Below are 24,443 nucleotides of genomic sequence, written 5' to 3'. Positions count from 1 at the left end.
TCCAACAGTTCATAGCTAAAGGACAGCAAAAATTCTGGTCACCAGACTCTACGGATAAAAGCCTGCTGCTCAAAGGAGTGCAGTGGAGTATGTGGTCCTGACTTTTCTGTACATTGCTAAAATACTGCCATTTCTAGAGGCTATGGATTGAGTTATTAACACTAGGCAAGCTCTGCTGAGTACAAGACCCACATTCCTCTTAAAGGAGCTCAAAACACAGCCATACTGCCTGAAGAACCTCCTGAGTTTCCTAAATCAGGGGATTAAAGTTCCCAGATCTTGCAGAGGACCATGAAAGAATGGTCTCAGTCAGCCTTACCTACTGAGGCTCTTCCCAATGCCTAATGAATGCAACATACTGCAGAATTCGGAAGATATACTTCATTGTCAGAAATAAATCAGCGAGCTTCACAGAAGACCCGATTCTCAGCCTGCTTTTCCAACTATCTCATCCATTCAACAAGCCTGGAATGTACTCTTAAAACTCAGCCGACTCAAAAGCCACTGTTGTAAGCCTGAAGATGATGTATTTGCCAGCTCTTGATCACATTCCTGCCCTTTACTGACATGAAAGGGAGTCTTCCCAAAAACTTGAAACAAGAGGAAGAGACAAATGAACATTTTGTTATAAACAGAGGCTTCCTGCTGCCTTACTGCATACCAGAGGACATCTTTGGTTAAAGATGGTTGCTGGATTTCTATGTATAGTCCTGCGTTGCCAGCACTCACACTGACCCCTGCAGATCAGTGAAGGAGAACTCCACTTACCCTTTGGCACACCGTGTTTAAATTGTCCCAGAGAGCAGTGCTTTGCTAGGGCAAGGCAGTGGAGGCCATGAAGGATCTTCATACCCATTGCTAGAGAATGGCTCACACATTCTATTTACTCAGTGCTCACGTTATCATTTGGCAAGGTACAAACGTAAAAGGACGTTGTTTATAAATAATATTTTTTGTGAATGAAATTTGTAATAATCAAGGAGGATGATAGAAACATAAGCAGCAAATTATTCGATTATATTTAATCATAGGAATTACTTTTACCTGGTTCAGATGCTTAGCTAGTTAGCATGAACCATGACCTATTCCAGAACTGTTCTACCTCTTTCCTATTGCTATTATTCAGAGAAAAGTAGCTACCCAAAAAAAGCTACTCTGGACAATTTCCTCCTTTCAAACATACACCCCCTGTTTTCTTATTTCAGTACCAGGTAGTGACACAGGAGTCACATACTAGTGTGGCTTCTTCTGCTACAGCTTTCTGAAAACACAGAGGTACAATATCACATTACTAGCAATACAGAGAACACCATTTTTCTCTACCTTTATCACATAGTGACTGAACATGATAGAGCAAAGTGACAGAGAATGAAATGCTTTCAACAAGTAAGTGATCCACCTGCACCTGGCTACATTTAGGGTTGCCTGTTGGGACTCATTCACATTTAAATCAAAAGGCTTCCTATGGTTCCCTCACACTGATGTCACCTCCCAGTAAACGGGCCTTACTCCTGCTTGTAGGCTTAATCCTAACGCCCTACAAGTTTCAGTACTACTACAGGAAGGTGACAAAGCACAGAGTAACAGCAATCCTATTGCAGTGGGACCCCGCAGTCCCCGGTCAGCTGTGGGGCTGGCAAAATCGCCCTCGCATGGGCTTGGTGCAGTACACATCCACCAGGACAGCTCAGACCAGCTTCCCATATTTAGTTTGGATGTAACAGACTGTCCACAGACACTGTTCAACATGGGAAACCTTCCTCTCAAGTTTATTAGCAATTAAGAATCATTTTACAATCCCATTACTCCCCAAATTTCTTTTTGCCAAACCAGTCAGCCCACTGTTTTATTTAAAAATACACTACAATGTAGTTTATATTTCAAGTATTTATTTCCCAGCTGTAGTTTATGGTGACCCCATGAAATTCAAAGTTGAATTATGTTTTAACAGCTATGGTATGTTTCAGTTTCGTAGCATTATCTTTTACCACAATATAAATTTGTTTAGATGGATACAAAAAGGGAGTGAGACTGGAAAGAACATCTACTGTCATTAAGAGTCTTTATATTTCTTTAACCTTGCTCTCTTCCCATACATGACAGACCATATTCATCTGAAAACTCAGTCACAGCATCGCTTTGTAAATGGCATATTAAATTCCCTTTATTATTTCTTCCCAAAATGCAAAAAACAAATTGCATTGTTTGCTTCTCTCTTTTTTTTTTTTAGAGCATTAGTGGCAATGAATGAAATAACTGGTTCCAACAACTTTAATAATTCCTGTACATTTCAGAACATTGAGAAAACGAAGACAAAAATAGCAACAAAGGAGAACACATGCAAGCTTCATTGCATCCTCTCTGTGCAGTTGCTATGCAGCAATTGCCTTCCCACAAAGAACTTTGGCTTTTTTGCTTACTAGCATTTCATCATTCAAGTAGATACAGTATGTTCAGATCCAGAACAATTTAAAAGAAGTCTTCACTCTGAGAGCTGTCTCATATAACTACTAATTAGAACGTACATGCCCTCTGACTTGCTCGTTTTGGAACTATATTAACAATACAACAGAATACACAACCTAAATAAGCAGCCAACGCTACCACAAGAAGAGAAAAGTCCTCTCTTCACCCTCATGCAAAAAACACAGCGAAGTAGGCAGGCACTCAGCCTAGGGAAAAAAAAAAAGGAGCAGTTTTTGGCAGTTAATGTGGGCAACCTTTGTCACTGCTGTCTTTTCCAACAGGTTTCTGGCCCACTGCTGTTTTACGCTTCTGTGTTTTGCTATGCATGCAGGCATATTGAAAGCTCATGTAAACAGCCACCTGCTTACTCCTTCGGCAGTACTAAAACACTTAAAACTTTGAAAAGGGAAGTGATTTACCATGCACACACTGGGAAAAGAATCACTAAATCAGTGGCTATTCTATGGATTTAGGTAAAGAATTTATCCTCTTTCCAAGGACAGATGAGAAAAAGTACAGGAGTCCAGGACTACAATCCTAATTTAAGTTACCAGCACAGATTTCCTGACTGTATCTCCTTGCCCATAGTGGTTATCCCAGTACTGTTTCATGTGTCGGGGTAGACTGGGCAGCTGCTGCACAGCCACCATCCTCCTCCATTACCTACACAGCCGCACCCGGCCTTGTTTACCCACCCTGTTTATTACCCACACTACGTGGTAACTAGGCTAAACTTCTTACAAGCTTATTGCCTGCACTAGGGGGTACATTCTGGTGGAGACATCACAAAAAAGTACCTACTGAATAATGCTGTGTATCTTGAGGAAAATACAATCATATACAGATATAGGTCCCTTCAAATGGACATTTATAAGATCCCTCGGGTGTGCAGCTGAAGGGTTGGGTCTCCCCTGCCAGAAGCCTCCATGGTGACCTAGGGAGCACATGCTGCCTATTCCTCCTGGGAACAGCCCCACACAAAGGCAAGGGCACAGATGCTTCCCTCAAGGATTAAACTCTCAGAACAGGACCTAGTGCTGACACTTAGGTGTAATAAACAGTATCCCGGCCTTGCTGAGCCACAATCAGGTGTGCCAGTTCATTAATGTTCCTGCTGCGAAAGGTGTGATGAAGCTGATATTTCACCGCACAGTTTTCCTGCACTAGCGCTATTCTTTTAGCCTCGTTCAAAATGCATCTGATATGAAACTGGATAGGAAGATAATTCTCTTAAGGTTCCTCTGCTTTTCTCAGTTTTAATGGTTTGTTGGCTACCTCTCCTAAGGAGACTGTTCCGATGCTTTTCTGTCAGGTTCTCCTTTCTTACCATCAGTAAAATACTTGGAAACGTATTGATAAAGTCACCCAATTGTGCCTCATGGCTTTCAACAAGGAGGAACTACAGAACAAAGTATTGATATCAGCAAGCAGAGTGCACACATGTATGAACACTTCGCATTTTCCCTGGAAAAGCCTCCTAAACTGGCCAGAATGTTTAAAAAAACATAAATCCTGTAGCTACTGCACGGTTGAGTGTAAGAAGATTATGAGAGCTAATAAAATTCTAGTGTTTGTTTTCATCATCCCACAGCCAGCATGCACCCTTCCTCTCTAATCAGCGTAAGAGGGCTGATGAGGATTTTTATCTTCCACACAATACCACAAAGATTAGACACATATTCCAGACGAAACCAACATTTCTACTGCCACAAAAGAAATTAAGTGCAGCGTTAATCCTTTCAGGTAGTCATTCATTTAACAGAATCTGTGGTAGTTCCCTAAAGTTTAGTTGATCCTAAACTTTATTAGGCTCATAGAAGTCAGCATTACAGCTAGTAATACCATTCATTCCCATATTTCTTGGTTTTTGTACTTTTTTTTGGATGAAGTTCATTCTAACTTCTAGCTCTTACAAAAGAAACAGTCACAGATAACTTTCACAGAGTAATTCATAATGTCCATATAAAATTAGCACATAAAAACTTTCAGAGGCACTAGAAATTACTTGCACTGCTACCAGTGGAAAACATAGCTTTGAAAGAATCTTTTAAACCACCTAGGAGAAATACTTAAAACATGAGGTTACTTTTGAACATCTGAAACTTCGTTTCTAGTCTTCGCATTTTCCTGCCTTTAAAAGGAAAACAGTAGTACTGTTTACATAGTTCAGAAGGTAATTCTTCTTGTAAAATGCTTCCTTATACAAAAAGTACACAGTAACTGAAAAAATTACATTTTAGAAGTAGTTAGTGAGTCAGTTCACTTAGAAATTACAATTCCACAAAGCAACAGATAGAGTTAGGACACAAATCTCAGTTTTGACAATTAATAAGACTTTCTATAACAGCAGCAGTATAAAGCAGCTTTATAAAGTAAACTCACTTGCCATTATAAGCTTTGTAAGAAGAGTCCGCTGATTTCCTCAAACAACTCACCAGACATCACTTCATACTTTTCATTCTGAAGTCAGACAAAATCAGACTGATACCATCACAGAAACTTCCCACCTTCCTTCACTGAGGTGAAGGACCAGACCTTCCTCCTCCCATTGATACCAACCCACCATGGTCAATTTCTATTTCTGCACTGGTTGCCCACAGATTCACATTATCTCCTTCTCGCACCTCCCAGATACCACATAATCTTCTTATGAAAATTTTCTAACCTGTGCACTTTCAGAACAGGTCACCACAGATTGGGGGGATCCTCACCGAACACAACTGCTCTCATGAAGGGGCTCATTTTGACTTATAAACAAGGAATGAAACAGGGATTTCCATCAATAAACCCTTTGTTAGAACATGAGGGAAGAGCCCAGGTTCCCAAGCTATGACTTGAGGAAACATCATCCTCTTACAAAGGCAGTTTGTCCACAGAAGAAAAAAAACCTGTGAATTACTACATGCCATTATTTCCTTGCATTTACCTTTGTACTCCTATGTTCTTGCTGAAATGAAGCATCCCAACATTTATGCCTCATGTGAGGAAAGGAAATACTTCTTATTTCCTCCAGCTTGCCAACATGTGACTCTAGCTGCAGGTTATCAACATTGCGCTGCCCGCCCAGCGCAGCACCGGGGCAGCTGGGAGGACACCCTGCAGCTGCTCAGCACCCACAGGTGCCAGGGAGCTGCTGCACACAGGGGCTGGGGGTTTAACCCCTTTCGCAGAGATGTGATACCAGCGGGAAGAAACTGACGAGAAAAGGCAGAAATTAAGCAGCAGCATTTGGGCATTGGTGTGTTGGTTTTAATTATGCTTGTTTGGCCACACACTGTCAGCACTGATTGTAAGCAATAACATGCTTTTTCCTTTAAATTATTTCACTAGCTCAACTAATATAGCACAAGCAGCGCGTGGGCTGCCTCTGAAAAGATCCAGGTGACGGCGAGCCCCACACGGAGCTGGTCTGGGTCATCACAGCCATCCAAAATCAGCTGTGAGCACTCAGGCTACCTGGGCGCTGGGGCAGAGGTTGTTGACCGACAGACCAAAAGTGTCATTTGACGTGTGGCACTCACTAAACCGTGCTAACTTTGGTGTTACTGCGGTCGCTTACCCTGCTCCTCGGGGGAGCCGTTCGCAGGTCCCTCGGAGGCAGCTGTCACGCCCGACACACGCTCCTCGTGCGACACACTGCCCGCCCCGGTCACCGACACCCTGCGAGGCGCCCTGGGGAGGCCGAGGGACCCTGCGCCCGCTGCCCGCAGGTGCCTTTACCTCTGAGAGGCGGCGACACCTCCCCGCCTGGGACACCCCCCGGCCGGGACACCCCCTCCCAGCTCCCCCCGGGCGGGGGGCGGCGCATGCGCGCGGGGCGGCAGCGGGGCAGAGCGGCGCGGGCAGCGATGGCCGGCGGGGAGCAGCGCGGCGCGCCCGGCGGCCCCGAGCGGGTGGCGCTGAAGAAGGAGATCGGGCTGGTGAGCGCCTGTGCCATCATCATCGGTAAGGGCCCGCACCGCCGGCCGGGGCCCCGCCGGGCAGCGCGTCCCGCTGCTGCGCGCCCGCGGGCAGCGCTGGCAGCCCGTCGCGGTGCGGCTGGGGTTCGGGACCGGCCGGCGCGGGGGAGCGGCGGGGCACGGCACCGCGGGCAGGTGTGCCGGTACCGGCAAGGTTACCGGGCGGTGTTGCATGGGACGGCGCATCTCGGCCAGCGGTGAGCTGAGCAGAGGGAGAGAGCGGCAGACGGGACGGCGGTTCGCTATCAGCTGTAATGCACAGCCCTTCTTAAGGGACCAACAAAATTTGACTAAATCTCCCTCCATCCCGGCCGTTCACTGAACACAAAACCCTGAGATTTTTTAAAGCATTTTCCCCTCGGCCTTTTGAGCTCTTAAGGCTTATGCGGCTCTTATTTCTAAGGCTAAAACAAAAGTTTATTTTTTTGATCTCAGGTTGGGGTTCTTCAAAAATGAAGGTGGCACCTCGGGCTTTCAGAAAGCTGCCGAACATCCCAGACCCACGCTATCTGCATGGAGTTGGCAGCATGGCCAGCGGCAGCGATACGCTCTCCCACTTCCCGCGCCCACCGATTGCTGGCAGAGCCACTGCCACTCAGTGCCCTTTCCAACAAACCTGGTTTGCGATTCAGAGCTGCCAGCCAGCGGGGCTGAGCCTGCTTCTCACACTTCCCCGTAGTAGAGTCTAAACTGATAAATCAGGGCAGGCACCTTCCCTCCGCATGCTCGATCTCCATGGTGTTTGGGCTGGGGAAGGAGCAGTTTCCCAGCCAAATACAAGCATCCTTTATAAACCCAGTGAGCCTCAAAACCCTATGGGAAGACCCAGCCATTGCGTTCTCCACCATGGGCTGTTGGAGAGACTTACAGTGCCAGCTGGGACAAGGTCTGTGGCAGCACGGGAAGATGGCAGTGGGCACAAAAGCTGCCACATCCACAGGAATATGTTGCACAGTAGCAGAATTGGCTGGGACACCCTGTTGTGTCTGCACAAATGATGTTCCCAAGCTTGAGGAAGAGGACTTTACTGCATACTTTCTATAGGTTATACCACCTTAATGCAGTTTTATGCTGTTAGCCCCGTATACCTTTATGCCCTGTTTAGATGAAAGAAAAAAAAAACCAACACATTAATACCGTTGAACAGGATCTCTTGCATCGTGGGTGAGGCTATTATATAAAAGGAAAATATTTAATACCATTCTCATAGTAAAATACTAAAATCTATTGGGCAGCTATAACTGTAGTTTGTGGGAAGGTGTGTTCTAGTTATACACACATACATTTACATTGAATCCCTTGGCATATTTAAAGGGGGAAATCTAGTTTCTAGATGTCAGTGGAGCATAGATAACCTTGCGTAACAGTGGGGTACTTGTGGGTATTCAATGAGGCACAGTCCTGTCAGTAAGGCGCTTCAGTGTTAGATATCGCCTGGGTTGCTGCTGGCCATAGGGCCAGTTTATGTCGTCTATGGTATTTGTTAGTTCTGGTATTAGACAGCTGTACCTCAAGACTGCTACCCTGCTCTCTCTGATCCCTTCCCAGTCAACCTTGCATCAACTTGACTCATTTGTGATATGTTACAAGCAGAATATAGATATATATATATATAAAACTCTGGTACAAAATAAATCTTGTGAAACAGCCTCTTATCTAGTCAAAGACATTTGAATAGGGAAAAATGTTTATATTTACAATAAAATCGATTACTGTCAAACTGTTTAAGTATTAGAGTATTAGGCTTCTGGCTGTTAGAGCTAAGGAGATGCTCAGCCTGCCCTGTGGACACAGGGTACACACTGGTTTGGGCAGCAGTGACTGTTATGGGTAGGCAGAGACATCCCCTCATCCCCTCATCCCACCAGCTGCCCTGCAGCTCCATGGCCTGTGCTAACTCCCTGCAAAGCGGGTTTTCCTTTTCTGCCTTCCTTCCATGTTTTGAATTACAGGACCATTTTCTTACTGCTTTTACAACCGAGATATTTGTCAACGTAAAGAATTGTTATGCCATCTTTATAGACTCACAAAACATACTTTCAAATGTTTATCCTCTCTTTATAGAGGTTTGAAAGGCTTTGCCCTAAGAAATACTAGATGTTCAGAAAAAAAATAGCAGAACAAATAAATCAAAATAGGAATATAATATGCCTGTCTTATATCTAGCCCATAGGACAATCTCCTGATTTCTCCCAGCAGGCTGTCTCACAATGCTAAGACTATCCTTCATTACTTTATTTCTTGCGTATGAACAAGCCTACTTAGAGAAGAAGTCTGTTTCCAAAGGTTTTCTCATGTTGAGGCAGAAGACGCCTGTTTTGGGATATCCTAATGTAAATGCAGGTACTAAATACAAAGCGTTTTTGTTTTAATGCTAAAAAGAGACTGATACTTAATGACTGTAAGGGGGAACACAGTGTTTACTAGAAGTAACAAATCTTTCTGGTAATTTATCTCTGCCACGCAGTTTTGGAAGGTGCCTGAGACTTGCTATCAGAGCACCCAAACCGCTCTGTGTTCAACATGGCTACGTACAGTGAAAACAAATCTCTCATGGGCTGCAGCTATTAATACTCTTCTAATGTACTCAATTACACTGCAAATTAAGCTTTCCAATACTCAGATGAAATGATACGGCTTAAAAAATAGTAACATATGCACTTTATTATCTACTAAATAATAACTTACAGATACTGTCTAATTGCTTGAAAACCCAATTTTTATTTATTTAGCAGACACATATTTAATTCAACAGTTATTTTATGCGCTTTCAACGTGGTCGGCTTTATATCTTCTTTGTAGAGCTGTATGTGTAACAAAGATTGTTGCACATGTATCTTTTCTATAGGCACAGGCACATTAGCTATACAGAGAAATTCTCATTCAGCGCCTTCAGTGAGAGTTTTGCGTATGTAGATGAAAAATTAAGAAGCTCCGTGACTTGGCTCTGTGTAGTTTCTGCCACATTCCACTGTTCTTTAGAAAAGTACAAGAATTAGAAACAGCAGCCTGATTAAAGTCCAATACCAACCTGATACTTTTGGTCTGGATAATAAAATTCACCTTTCTTACACTAGAAATGCACATGCAACTGAATATATAAATTGCGTGCATAAGACATTTGATGAGAGGTGTTTGACTATTTTAATACAGATCAAGTATTTTTACGTAAAACAAACAGTTAAACATCTCTTAAAACATCTATTTTTGCATCTTATAAAACTGCATAAAAATAGCCATACGGTCACACTCACATTATGAAGTCTCTTGTATACACATGGATGATTTTATGTGAGGCTATATAAGACCCATGAAAAGACCTGCAAATGGAGCCACAATAAAATGCCAGCTAAAACTAAATATATCTCTTTAAATTATTTTGCTGAGCACAGGCAGTCAAGTTATCTGTGTCAGCTGACTTTGGGTTACTTCAAAAAAATCTTGCAGTACTTATTCTACTCACTTACAAGCTTGGTGTAAGATCCTCTGTAAACAGGTTCTTGCTTCAAGTCCAATGATAGTATCAAAACTGTTATCAGAAGTCCAGCAAGCAACAGGCTCACTTATTGGTGCTTCTGGAAGCAGCTTCTGGAATCTGTCTGTTCACATCGCCCAGCACACTTCACGCACTCAGTCAGCCAACTTAGGGATGGTCTCAGCAGAACGCGTGCGAGCTGAAAAGCCCCTTTGCATGGGAGATTCTTCCTTATGTCAGGGTTGTGTCCGCATCATGATAACCCATCAAGGGAATGACCAAATAAATTTCCTTAGTTGTCGTTATACTGCCTGGCCTTGTGCTTATTTACTAACAATTGTGTATGCACCTGCAGGGAAGTTTTCATTTATGTAAATATCACTTCCAAGGGCAGTGCTCCAAGATAACACCAGGTTCAGAGGTATAGTTGCACTGGATGTCGTTTTTCCTCCTTGCCATTAATGGAAAACTCTTCTCCAGCCTTCCCTGCTGCTATATCTCTGGCCATTCTTATGTGCCCTAAATTCCGAAGACGGTTTTATAGACAGAAATCTGCTCTGGGATTTGGCAAGCTGCTAGCTTAACACTGGGGAAGGACAACGCATGGAACTGGGAATAGCTTTCATGCTCATATTTTTCATTAAAATAATAATATCTAAATGTATATATAATAATATAAATAGAAATGGATAAGTATTAATGCCAGCTACTTGGTCAGTCCTCTCTGATCATGTTTCGTGTGCCACTGTTGCTTAAGGAGACTGGTTATTGGTCATTGAGTCTACCGGCACCCATCAGATCTATCTCTTTATCAAGTAATGTATCAAGTCATTAGGAGATCATTCCCAGACAGGCCCACTGGACTTTACTGGAGTAGTACCCAAGTTAAGGACAGCAGCGGAAGCAGAAATGTATGAGAAAGACACAAGAAAAACACCCACATCTCTAGGTGTTGATTTCTGTGATCCCACCCAGAAAATGGCACAGAAAATGGCAGCGCTGCATCAAGGCCTCTCCCTCTCGGAATCTCTGAGAGCATTTCATTTTTATAGCTAACTGAAGTCGCAGGACATGCTTTTGTTGACTGACTTGTGAGAGTAATACAGATTACTTCAGTGGTTCTCTCTCTCAAAAAAAAGTGTTTCTAAAAAGAAAGTGTCTTCCTTATCTCTGTTACACACCTTCCTAACTAGTATTTGGAGCATTCAGTTACACACAGCGCTTGCTGACGTAGCACGCAAAGTATTTACACGTACATGACTGATTTTTTTCAGGAAAATAATTCAGGATCTAGCTCTGGACTGTAGAAATGTAGAAAAGTCATTCAACATCTTGTTCTCTTATAAATGCAAATTATGGTTAAATAAAGGAGGAAATTTTTGTTCAAGATAAATGGCACATCTACCTTAGTAGCAAGAAACCACAAAGACACTTTTGAAGCACTTGTGAAGATTTTCTTCTGTATAGTCCAGAGTCTTAGGACTCATAACTACTGAAAAGTGCATGTCCAGCATCCATATGTATATAAAAGCTAATAGGTGTCCACAATTTGGTATGATACCCAGCGACATACTGCTGAGAAAGATCAGACCCTACATTTTGAAAGAAAGAGACCTAGGGATGCACATCCAAAATTTGCTGTGCAAGTTACATTTATGGCTTGATATGTTTTAGGGCTGATGCCATCTTCTTGCGTTCCTTGAGGCTGTGCCAACATACAGTTGTCCATCAGGATCGTTGGTGGTGCGCTTTCACCTGAATTCAGGGAGCTGAAAACAAGCCACAGTTTCACTTGCAAGTAAAAACCTTGGCAAAGTTCAAATTAACCTGGCAAAAATCCAGGGAGACCCTAGAGCTTCTCTGTGCTAGCAGCATACCTCTGAGTCTGAATTTACAGAGGGAGGCAAAAAGGATCCCTAATTAGAGAATCCTAGCAGAAGGAAAAAAAAATTAACTTGAATTAACTTTATATTTTTCTTAATTCCGTCTTTCTGGGCATAGAAAATGGTTTTGTTTGTCCACAGATGTGCCTTTCTGCTGCAGTCTGTATCCAGGAGAATTCAGCATGTGAGGTCCCTCATGTACAATACAAAGAGCAAGAGCCAAAACAGCGGGAAAATATCAATATGAACAAATCCCCGATATGATCTTCAGGAACAGCAGTAGGGCATAACAAAGATCATTTGCAAAACAACTCAGTCTATGCTTTATGAAGTCAGTGATACTTGAGCAAAACTTGCAACATTTGTAATACAGTTCTGTTCCCAGGTTATTAACTGTCAGGCATTCGTTGACGGGTGGTTTTTGTTTGGGTGGTTTTAGTTTGAGTGGGTTTTGCTAGTTACTTGGTTTTGGAATTTTTCTCCCTGTTACCTCCTAAACCAGAAAATTCTGATTGGGATGCAGTGACTCTGACGAGAAGGCTGAAGCGATGGGCTTTCTGCAATGGATGTGGGTAGTACAGATACCCTGCAACAGACACTCTTCTTGATAGATGAAAAAACAAAGGTAGCAGCATCCTTTGGTAGTGTCTTACTCCTGATCTGGCAGTACAGTGCCTGCTTTCAGCAGCGCCATAAATCTCCACTCGTGTTCCCTTTTCCTGTGCCTTGCAGCTCATTTCCTTCTAGCATAATGTAGCCTTTTCTGTTGAGAAAGTCTGTTCTGCTTTGGCAGGCTCACAACAAGCAGAAATGGTTTGGTAGAGGTTTAGCTTTTTTGTGTTTGGAGCTCTTTGTGTGCCAAACTTTTCCTTTCAAGACCCTGTTTTTTGTTGGGCTGTGGGGGAGTTTCTACTAACTGCCACACTTTTTTGTCATCTTGATTGCAGCATGATAAAATGAGAAGACATTTGTCAGTACCAAAGTGCCCCAAATATAAAACATCCTAACAGTGTCGTTTTTTCTGCTGGTCCTGAAAAACTCAGAAGTCTCCCAAAGACTTCTTTAGCAGATGTTCCACGGTGAAGAGCAGGGAGCCAGCAATCCAGCATGGACTATGCATCTCAGCATCCTAATTCATTTTTAAATGCCTGTATCCCTCTCTGTATAGTGAGAAAGCACAGAGAATATCCAAGCCCTGTTCTCCTGCAGAGGAAAGCTGTATATAATGATAAAAATATTTATTCACTTGCCAGCCTCCACAAAACCTCCTTATGCAGTATTAGTTTGTGCTCCTGATGTGTTCTTCTGGCACTGGCCTCTGCAGGTCAGGGCTGAAAACAAGATTAGAGGAGTGATTGTCTACAGATTGTCCATATCTCCAGGAACCTGTAGATTCTGGGGTTTTTTTATTTCAGGGTAATGAATGGCCCAATCGGATGGTAGGGTCAGCTGATTACATTCTTGCTCCTGGACATGGTTCATCATCTCTTTCATACAACAGAATCAAATTCCATTGGATCTTAGAGAAAGAAAGGTGTAGAGGAATATACTGGTGATGTTTAAGCCTGAGGAATTTCTGTATCATTGAGTAATGGAATAACCTTCATGACCTAATGGCTCCGATTCATTTAACACCTTCTTTAGAATAGTACCAAAACTTGTGCAAAAATAAAATCTTTCTGCACTGAAAATTAAGTTGAAATTTTTAATCTGATCCTTAAGTACTGTTGTAATCACACTCCAGAGATGAAGCTTCAAGATCAATAATGTAAAACAGCATTAAAAAATCAGTAAGACTTCAGAAAGGTTACTTCTGACTCCAAGAAATAGGTCAGTGATCTGGATGAGTGGCATTTTTTCTGCTATGAAAAACAATAGCTCTTTCATCAGTTACACAGAGCCACATAATCTAGATCAGGCCAAACATCTTAATATAATATACCACAAAAATTATGTTTGAACAATGTAAGGACCTAATTTAGAGTCACAAAAGCCAGGAAATACCAAGTTAAGGAAGAATCTCATCTGTTGAATACACTGGATCAGAGAACTAAAATCCACAGTATTATATGGTCTATGACAATGTATGTCACAAGGCTGCCCATCACAAAACTTCTAGTTCACCTGTGACAATGGACAACTCACAGACATGTTAATTATGCTACATTAATCCTGGGTCAGATAATCACACAGAGATGAGCAGTCAGGCTGGAAAATGTTGCTAAGTACAGAGATGTATTCAGACAGTGGAGGACGGAGGTTGAGCTCTGAATACTGAAATGCCTTCTCCATAACTTAAGCAGTTTTGCAAAAAGGTCATTGTACTTGAACACATGTGCACGACATAATAAGCTAGATGTCTGATAATAAAAAGCATCACTAGTTGGCTAGTCTTTTGTAGTTCTGAAGTGTCTTCCATCTTTTTACCGTTACGTTGTGCAACCACTATGAGACAAGGAGAAAAAGCTTTTAGCACTTGTCATGTATGATGGGTCCCACATTGCGCTGTGAGATTGCTCCTGCTCCAGTCCCACGAGGCTGATGAATCCAAAAGTGCGTTCCCTGCCAGTCCATGCCTTGGAAAGGATCAATATGTGCTTCTCCATAAACCTGAAGATAATGACTGTCAAGGAATATGAGGACTTACAGCTGTAAGCTGTGTGCTTTTGTATCATAAACGTTCATCCTTTTGTACAGAACACCCAAGAGATCAGTTTTTCTTAGGGAGTTGCAAGGAATGGACCGAGAAGAATGAAAATGAGGGGTTGAGTTCCTTCTCTGGATTATTTCAAAATTCTTTAGCAGCTCTCTTGAGAGCTAAATAGAACAGGGTTTGCTTGTTTTTAAGGTCATCCTAGACTATATTTTATTTCCATTTCCCCATAACTTTCTTTTTTCTCTGCCCAGTTTTTGTCCTGTTTTGATAGCAGACTTATTTCTTTGGTAGTTGGGGTTGCAAGCCTTATTTTATTACTAATTTAAAACAACACAGTTCTGATGTCCATGAAGGGGAAATGAAACCATTTCAGAAACGGCATTCTAGGACTCCATAAACACAGAAGTTTCAGTGTTTCTGATACTCTTAAATGCTGTCTGAAAGCTTGAAAAGCTGTACACTTTGGAAACGTAAATAATCAGCTCTTTTTATGTGCCTTGAAAATAGTAGTAGCATTAGTTAGTACAAAAGAGCAGAAAGTATCTGCTTGTTAAGCTTCCAAATGCTGTACTCAAGTAAATTAAAAAATAGCTGAATCAATATTTGATTGGGGGTGGTGTCCTTGCATGCCTAGAGCTCACCTTGAAAGGGATTTCTATTTGTATGACAGAACTAAAATATTTGTAATTTAAAAAAGCGACAAACTACTTTTTTATACTACTGCTAGTAGATCTTGTTGCAGTAAAGCCATTTCTTACGGTGAACTCTGCCAAAGACCAGTAGGACACAACGTCTGCATGTTTGTTGGTTGTGGACATGGCCAGTTCCCTAGCAACGCATTAGGATTTAAGCGGAGTATTACAAAAGGTACCCAAATCCTGTACGTATTAGGAGCGCGTACAGAAGGAATAGCTCCCCTTCGAGTGCTCAGACTCCTGACAGAAGATTAAAGACCCTTTTCATAACAGGTCCTGAGTCCCTGAAATCCTGCTGAAGTCAACGAGAGCCAAGGACTTCACCACCTCATAGGATCAGGCCCTAAATTAAATGAAAGCAGCTAGGTACAGAGAACATTAGTCCATTATTGCCCACATAACAGAGCGAGGCCTGCAGCCATACCGCAGGGAGGTTGGGTGTGAATGAACCATACTGTGCTCAGCTCACACAGCGGAGGGCGATGGGGACAAGTGTAATCTGTTCTTGTTAATTAAAATTATAGAGGGCCAGTCTCACACGCTCCTTTTACCACGAATCTAGCAATCAAAATGCTTGTCATTGACCCAGTGTAGTCAGGGCACAGGAGTTGCTCAGGCAGCCCAGCTGCCCTTTGCAGTGGGTAGAGATCGTTGTCTTGATTTCAGAGACAAGGAAAGCAGCACGCAGAGGCCAAGAAGAGTGAATTCACTTCCAGCGGGACCTCCCTGAAGACGGGTTTCTGAAAATACCATCTACTGACATCCCTACATTTCCCTTTGTGGCCTTCTGAGATAGTCCAAGGACTTCTTGGCTCAGATTTAGCTGCTCAAAAGCACCAAAACTGAAAAAAAATAAACAAACCAACAACAAAACTTATGTAAAGTGACCTTTATAAAGAACCTACTTAAAACAGAGATCTATTGTCATGTTTGTCTTCTTTCCTAGTTACTTAAAACAAGTAAAACATCTCTGATGTGTGGCAGAACTGGAACAAAAGGTGTATCATAACCAGGGTCCTATACGTTGCCATGGCAGGGGCATTCAGGTCTGTGTTAATCTGTATTTTGCAGGATTAGCTAATTTAATTCTATGTCTCTATGTACTCAAAACATTCTGTAAACAAGTGGTTTTTTTGGATAAATTTTTTATACAGCTGGTCAACTGCTTAGACCAACTTGGTATATAAAGACACCAGTGAGCAACATGAAGTCTACTAATTCTGAATATACTTAATTTCAAGAGATAGTTGTGGTATTTGCTAACACAGGATTCATATACACAAAAGAAAATTATGTAGTGAAATCGCTAACTCTTGAGATCATATTACAACAGGTCTAGCATTTTTCCTTAAATTCCCAGATCATAGATATTTAACAGCTTCAAGAAAAGCTGACATTTGTTTTGGAAATCAAGAAGTTTCTAGTTCTTGTTGGTAAAATTATCTAAGTGTATCCTTTAAAAACAAATTAATGATTTAAAAATAAGATTCAAGTCAGCACCAGTTTCTAAATACATGAGGACAGCAACATGGCATTGTAGATGATACCTGTAAAAGGGTATACTAAGCTGATAAGTATTTATACATCTAATTTAAACTCAGGTTGAGATAGTTATTAAAGTGCACTTAAAAGTAGGTGTGAGCTTTAAATCAAATATCATCATGCAACAGTTGTGCACACCCCAGGAGACAAATACCCTTTTTTGCTTTTAAATACCACCTCATTTCATTGACCACAGTGAAACGTAAATGTATCTTTGTATTCTTTGCTAAAATGGAGACAAAGCCATGTAGAGATATAATGATATCATGCTGATCGTGGTAAAACTAACTACACCAGAATTTGCCAACACAGATTTACAACCAGCAGAATGCAAACTTGAGAGCCTGAATGATTCGCAATCGAGGAGCTGCGAAACCTCCAAGAGCAGCAAGCTTTGCTGTAGAGCTCATGTTTCATTTGTATCTGCATCCAAAATAAGGTTCGTGTAAGATCCCAGACAGTGGCAGTAGAGCTTACAGGAGATACTTAATTAGTCTTTCTTCCCAATAATGTAACCTGAGCTATAACACAACAGTTGGTATATTCAGATGGCTTGTTACTGCTGTTCTCACATTGCTGTGTTTTAAACGTGTATTGCGTGGAATTTCAATTCAGGAAGGTGCTGTCAGCATTTAACTCCTTTACTGTTCAAGACAATATTGAAAACTAAGTTTAACCTTAGAGCTAAACATGCTTAAGTTCCCATGATACCCCTTCAGAGATCAAGTGATGTGTAGTTCAGAGATGCTCTTCTTAATGCATTGCAGGTTATAATGTTTGCAGAAGCTACATAAGCATGGTCAAAAAATTGACCGGTTGGCCTAAGTCTGAGCACACTTTTGCCGAGCTCATACATAAAACCTGATAATTTGAGGGGAAACTAAGGGCGAAACTGGAAATTAGGTTTTGCTGCATTTACAGTGAGCAAATCAGCTCAAGCTGTGTCTTTTCTCCAGACCTGTTCATTCCTGTAATGCCACTCCATGAGTTCCCTCATGTCCCTTTGCTGCTCTAGAGCCCTGGGGCAAACATGGCTCACACGTGGGTTCTGGTAGCCACAGCTGAAGGTCGAAAGGGCCCCAATGCTTGCAGAGAGAAAGTTTTAATTCTCAGCATTCACTTTGCTGAATGTACATGTATTAAAGGAGGAAGATATTTTCCCCAGCAAAAAGCTGCAGCGTGATGCAGTGCGAGGTAAGCAGGGAGGTGCCACAGCAGCTGGGGAGCAGGGTGAGGGTCAGGGAGCTGGTGCCAGCCTCCAGGCAGGTTTCTTACACTGCAGCCTAGACTCATCTAACAAAAAACATCCTTCTGTGAACCTATGTTAGTGTACTGTTCGACTTTTGAAGTTGCATATAGCCATTTTATTGCATCCTGCTAGTTAGTCAAATGATGACACTTCCATGAGGACTGACAGCTTTCAGGAATGGACAGGGGGAGGCTTTCCCACTGGGCAGCAGTTCCTGGTAAATTTTCCAGTCTGTTCAAGTGATCTGTTTACTGTGCTCAGTCAGAATGAGCAAAAAGAAGAGAGGAAGCGAGAAAACACATCAAACACCCCACAACCAGCATTTTCCATGAAATAAACTATACTTCCGAGATGGTGTGAGGGTCCCTGCCACTGGCATGGGTAGGGCTGAAGAGGCTGGACTGGCAAAAACCTGTAGCTGTCATGGTGTCCTTTACTGACCCACAACACTCCCTGACACAGCTGAACTCTTTGACTGTTAATAAAGCTAAGTTGCTGAGCTTTACAGCAGCATTTTGTAATTGCTTTTTTTCTTTATAAATACTGAAAATTATTGCAGGTGCAGAGGGACTAGGAGAAGCATCCCAGAGGTGCAGCTGTCACTTGTGGGATTTCTCAGCCAAGAGAGAAACATTCAATCAACTGCATGGACAGACAGCTGCCCCTTAAGGCACTATGGGGGGACCTTGCTCCACTGTCAGTTGCTTTCCTTAAAATCAGAATTTATCTGGTAGTTATCAGTCAGGCAGTGTCCAAGAGAAGACCCCCACCTCCTCCAGCCTGCATACAGAGCAGGGCATTAGGAACTGCCAATTTCTACATCAGGGGATTTGACAACACATTTTTGCCATTTGCAGGTAAAATTTCAAGTCAGGATATTGAGGGCCAGAGAGCTCAGAAAACAGATGTTGGACAGATAACAAGGGCTAATACAGCATAAAGCTGCACTATTTATAGAGAGCACTGTGCAGTGCTGCACTTTCTCACCAGGGCAACCCAGGCATTTTAGGAACATTAGAGAGGTTTCCTCCACATCTCTCTCACAGCACCATGGTCAGTCTGGCATTCGGTTTCTCTTTGGAAGCAAGTGAAAGGGTTGAAGGCTTCTCTAATGCCATGGACTGCTTTCCTTCAAGGGTCGCATTAGCTCCTGTATGTGCTGACGTCCCACAGTCAAGGGGGTGGTACAAACCCCTCTTGCCCACCACCACCTACACCGTTGCCAGTGGTGATGCAGTGAGACCCACCAGAAAGGACCGCTCTGCAGCTCTGTGTTGGGACACCCTCATCTTCACCTGGCGCTGCCATAAACCCTACTCAAGGTCCCTGATGTCAGGGCAGAAGGAAGGAAAGGAAGGTGCAAGGTGAAGCTCAGCAAACTGGGTGGTAGTAATCCCCGCCTGGACACAGCTGTACTATTGCATAGGCTGCTCTCAGTGCAGCAGTGTGCTGCAGCTTGTTCAGCATTACTCCTTGGAGAATATGCCAAGGAAAATGCCACCTAGTCACTAGGAGATGGCTTTTCCCAATATTTCTGCCTTATCATTGCAGCATATAGAGAAGGGCATGGGAGGCTGAGGTTTGCTCTCTGTGGTAATGAAATGCAGCCCACATATCCCAACACTGGCAAGAGAAGAGGAGAACAAGTCAGAAGTTAAGGAAGTAGAGAAATCAGACCAAGTACAAGAGTCAGAACAGAGGAGCAGGAAATAAAGCAGTGGACTGTGTGCCTGAAAAGAGCAGACAGAGCCTGCAGCCAGTGAAAGGATTAGCAGAATAAAAGGAGTTCTCAATTTAGAACAACAAAAATCCTATCATACAGGCTTTAACTTCTCCTTTGATATAAACACATTGCAGCAGCGTTACTCGAATAAAATGGAATAAAACCATGCACGAGCAGATGTCCAACTTCTCATTTACTGTTTCACATGCTCCTAAGAAGCCTGATCCCTGACATCTCCTGGCCATTTATCTACTTTACTGAAGGTCTGTCCTCTGCACACATCATCTAAATGTTTGGTCTCCAGTGCAGAAAGGCGTTACTCAGGTGGGGACCAGCACCGACTGACAGAGAAAACCATGTCACCTTCCAGGTGCTTAAGTGGGCCCTGCAATTTGAAACATGCAGATTTGTAGATTAGTCTATCATACACGGCATATGCCCACGTGCATACTCAGGAGAGTGCGATGCTTGCAAGCCAGAGAATGGGGTTACAGTTTCCAGTGCTGTTTTTGGTTAAGGGAGCATTTGCATTTGACTCCAAGTACTATAGTGATAATATCTCACATCATATCTTTTGCAGCGAGGCCTTCACAGTACAGATGTGCCCTTCCTACAAGTACAGTCAACACCTGCCAATATAACCTCCTTTGAATGTTGTTCAAGCAGCAGATTATTTTGTAATGCTGATGTTACCAAAACAGATGCTTAGAAGCATTCTTGATGAAGGTTCGCTTTGTTAACCTTCTTCTGTAGAAGAAAAACAATTGACAAATTATCCCTAATTTTACAAAAATAAGGTAGAAAGAGTATCACCTTTCAGAATGGTAGAATTTTTAAATTGCTACATTTTCTGGTTTTAAGCTATTTGGTACCTTGGCAGATGTTAGGCTACTAATGGTCTGAGCATGGTCAGCCTCATACAGTAACCAGCAGGCTCCAGCTGAGCAGCAAGGTACTGCAGTCCCATAAATACACCTTGCAGGCTTTGCAGGTGCTGCTTTTCACTGCTGGTAGAAAATGATTCCAACTAACAGTCAGCATCAAGCAGTTCATACACCTTAAGGCAGAGCCAAAAGTGCAGCTTACTACTTTTAAAGAACTACTCAAATGATGCCAGATATGTTAGAGGTCTTGGGAAGACTCAGGTCAGCAGTTCTCACAAATTTGCTTTGACTGCTCTTCTCTAGATGGTGGATTTTTCATCTAATTGCAACACAGCTGCCTAACGCATCCCCAAAATCACCATGGTGCAGCTGCCATGTACAACCAGTATCCGCTTGCTAGTTCTGCTCATCAGTGCTCTTTGCAATCTTATCAGTCTTACATTTTCTTAAAACACCACAGAAAATAAGACAGAAGTTCTTATCTCTCAAGGAAAAGATAAATGCCATGATCTTGCAAACAGGTTGATTACAGTAACACTGGGGAAAACAGCAAAACAAATAAGTGACAACCACAGTAATATTCCCTAAAATTCTGGCTAAGAATGATATTCCATCCACACTGCAGCTCCCTGAGTTCACTAATAGACACTTTCAGTCCCTGATTTTTCCCAGCTGATGGCACTGCTGGATTTTGCTTTATTCCTGCCATTTGTGAGCTGGGTCCAGCAGCAGGGACCGGCTGGGGCTGGGCGGGTGCAGGGGCCAGGGCGATGTCAGCCCGGGAAGGGTGGGGATGGCGGGCAGGGCCATATTTTAACATATAGATATTACATTAAAATGTATAAATATTTAAATGTTTGACAAATCTCCATAGTATCGTATACAACAGCAAAATCTAACCCTGTGACTAAAACAGGCTATCACACCCTCTGTAAGCCTGCATCAGTTGTTTTTAGTGAAATTGTGTCTTTCTTTACTCAGTTTTCTGTTCTAACCATGCCTTCATTGTTAGAAAAACCTGGTTCTCAGGTCCCCATGGACTACACCTGTATTTTAGTGCTCAGAAGGTAAATATCTGCTTTATAAATCCATCACAAGTTACAGAAAACACTTTTGTTGGTATTTTACATAGACTGATATTTAAAATCTTTAAGGTTGGGTGTAGCATAATAAGATTATAAATTCTTAACCCAGTAAAATCCACTTGGAATGCTGGAATTACAGTTTATAATGACTGGTCATGTTCATACTTGCTAGGAATTTTAACATAAATATTTGAACTGAAGTCAGATTTTAAGGTGATTTAATTTGGTTAAATACCAGTCCCTGTAGACATTAAATTTTCACTGTTATTTTTGTAGCTGTTTTTCTTTTGCAAGTGTATTAGCAGAGGAGCCATAATTCATTTTCCACTGGTACAGTAGTTACATTTTTTACTTGCATGTGAAGTTAAATGGCTATTATTTTAATGCCAAGCTCTATAGATTCTTTTATTCTTCATCCATTCTTCATTAAGACTTTTCTGAGTGCTATTTAAAGGCAAAGCAGTTCAAAGCCATTACATGGAATGTCTAAAACACTGCCACACAGCCTAAATTCACGCTTGACGACAAGTTAAGAAAATGGTCGGCAAGTTTATTTGCTGGAAATGAATCAAGCCAGTGGGACTGCCTGTGCTGCCACAAGATTTCCGGTTAGCACCGAAATTATGAGCTACGCTTGTTATTTCTTGGCTGGTTTTGTAGGTGTGTCATGCTCCGAGTTCACAAACAGGCAGTGACAATCAGGACTGGTCACTAATGTCCTCCATTAGGAGTGCTCAACGTCTGAAAGCCAATTAGTAACTGGCAATTAGCTGGACTGCAGGCTGCTTACTTTAGCAGTTTTCTGCCAAACAAATATCTAAATAAATATCCACGATAAGTTACATCATCATCATTGACGTAATCCACCTCATTTAATTTAGATTTAAACAATTTGTAAAGCATGATTCCTTTTGACTAAGCTTTTTTTTTGTTGATGTTAAACTGTAATCTCAAATCTTTACAATGTTGCTTACTCCAATAAGATATATATATATATATATTTATATTTATTAACTCCCAGGCAAGATGCAAAGTTTCAGCAATTGTTTTAAAGAGAGCTGTTCTAAGCAATGACACAGACTGTCTGAACCGTATCTACTTACATGTGGGAGTCTTGAGAGGATGGGTAGACTTTTGGTTATTCTTCTATTCACAGCTATCAGTGCAAACTGTCTCAATCTGCTGTTAAGAATGCAGTATTTCAATATATCAAAAGAAAGCTGTAACTGAAACCACGCCAGTCTCAAGCATGTCACTTGAAAAAATAATTTTGCTACAGCCTCATTTTAAAAAATGACAAATAATGGCTTACATTTCCCACATTGGTACTGAGAAAGGGTGTCAGACTCACCCACCATAGCCATGATACCCAGACAGAGACCATCTGTTACAACTGTACCAATGAAAGACCCAATATACAGTTGGGGATATAATCCTTGATGATGCTGAATACTGTCTTCCTCATTCCTACTCTGATTCAATAAACATGGGATGCACCTCCACAATGATACTGGAGGAAGCAGAACACCCAGGTAATGTCAGCTTTCCCTCTGCCAGCTTTGTGTTAAAATTTCACTTTGTAAGAGGAAAAGCTGCTTAGACAGCTTTCTAGTTTGTATTACAGACCCATTCAGAATTTCTAGATGTGTAACATAGATCTTCAATGAAATGCACAAGCAGTAAAAAGGCATGAGTGATATTTTTCTCTGCTAACCACACAGGAAATTGCTTAGTTTTATCAGAAATATGTTCTCTAAATACAGTTAGTAAGGCCATTCTGAAAGAACTCCTGAATACTTTCAACAGCCAGCAAGATCCATTATTTTTACAGGCTGTGTGGCTTGTGTGCTGCAGATGAATAAGAGATGCCCTAAGGACTTTGCATGAATATGCAAAGTATTACTAGGTCCCTTTATTTTCTCACAGTGATATTTAGTGTTTTCCTTCAAAGTGCAGTTCTCGAACTGTTTTCATGAGAATTCAGCTTTTGCTTAAAAAACGAGTTTCAACTCCCCTAGTTACATTGAAAACATCAAACCCCAACCCCAAATGTGCTCTTCTACTTCAAAAGCCAGAGGAACTGAAAACCCTGGATTTGTCAGTAAATCCTCGTGCCCTAATTTGCAGGTCTATATCATGATTCCTGAATGGTTTAGATCCACACATGGCACCGACCTACAAGCAAAACCACACGCTGCGTCTATGAGCGGCTGGTCTGGGAAAGCCACCCCAGGGCCAGGTCTCAACATCAAAGTTGCAAGGACAAAAGATCCCAAACGTAATTAGATAAAGGCCTGGAAATTTGAAAGGGTGGGGGTTTTGGCATTCTGTTCAGCAAAAACGTGGTGTGCAACCCTCTTCCACTAAGTCAGTGGAGATGGAGCGTGGCTCGTGGCAGACTGAACTGGCTTCATGCCCACTTCACGGCCACGTTACAACAGCTGGTCTGGGTTTGTCCAGCCTCCAGTGGGCTCAGTGGCACCTGCCAGTGCACAGGGTCACAGCCACCCCGGCCGTTAGGGCTGCGAGTGCGGCTCACAGGGAACAGACTGGCCTCCAGTCTCAGACAACTCCCAGCAGCGGGTTACAGCACCGTGTACAAAATGCAGCTGGGAAAATATTTGTTCAGGATTTAAAAAAAGATTAAACAGCATAAATTCCTATATATAGGACTTTTTTCTTCTGTTATCTTCATCCTGTTGTCTCGCTATAGTCAATTGCTGCAATGTGCATTGTTTCCCATGCACAGCACGATATTTTGTCATCTCTTATATCTAGACGTTTGTTGCCTTTCCCCCCCCTTTCACAGTAACTCTTGAAGTGGTA

The 24,443-nt window shown here is 42.2% G+C and overlaps 1 protein-coding gene across 3 annotated transcripts in view; it reads left to right on the top strand.

Moving 5' to 3' along the window:
- The first annotated feature begins 6,272 nt into the window (after window positions 1–6,272).
- Window positions 6,273–24,443, top strand: part of SLC7A10 (solute carrier family 7 member 10) — a 37,986-nt gene continuing 19,815 nt past the window's right edge. For 2 of the 3 annotated variants that reach the window (XM_071814327.1, XM_071814328.1), the window contains exon 1: window positions 6,293–6,411. In XM_071814327.1, the coding sequence (XP_071670428.1) occupies window positions 6,315–6,411 (97 nt within the window). In that variant the 5' untranslated portion in view covers window positions 6,293–6,314. Of the gene's footprint in view, window positions 6,412–24,443 lie in introns of all 3 variants that reach the window. The other variant, XM_065848147.1, reaches the window with a different exon arrangement.

The sequence above is a fragment of the Patagioenas fasciata genome, chromosome 13, assembly GCF_037038585.1.
Source record: "Patagioenas fasciata isolate bPatFas1 chromosome 13, bPatFas1.hap1, whole genome shotgun sequence".
Taxonomy (NCBI): domain Eukaryota; kingdom Metazoa; phylum Chordata; class Aves; order Columbiformes; family Columbidae; genus Patagioenas; species Patagioenas fasciata.
The sequence above is the reverse complement of the archived record's forward strand: the minus strand, read 5'-3'. Positions and strand labels throughout refer to the sequence as shown.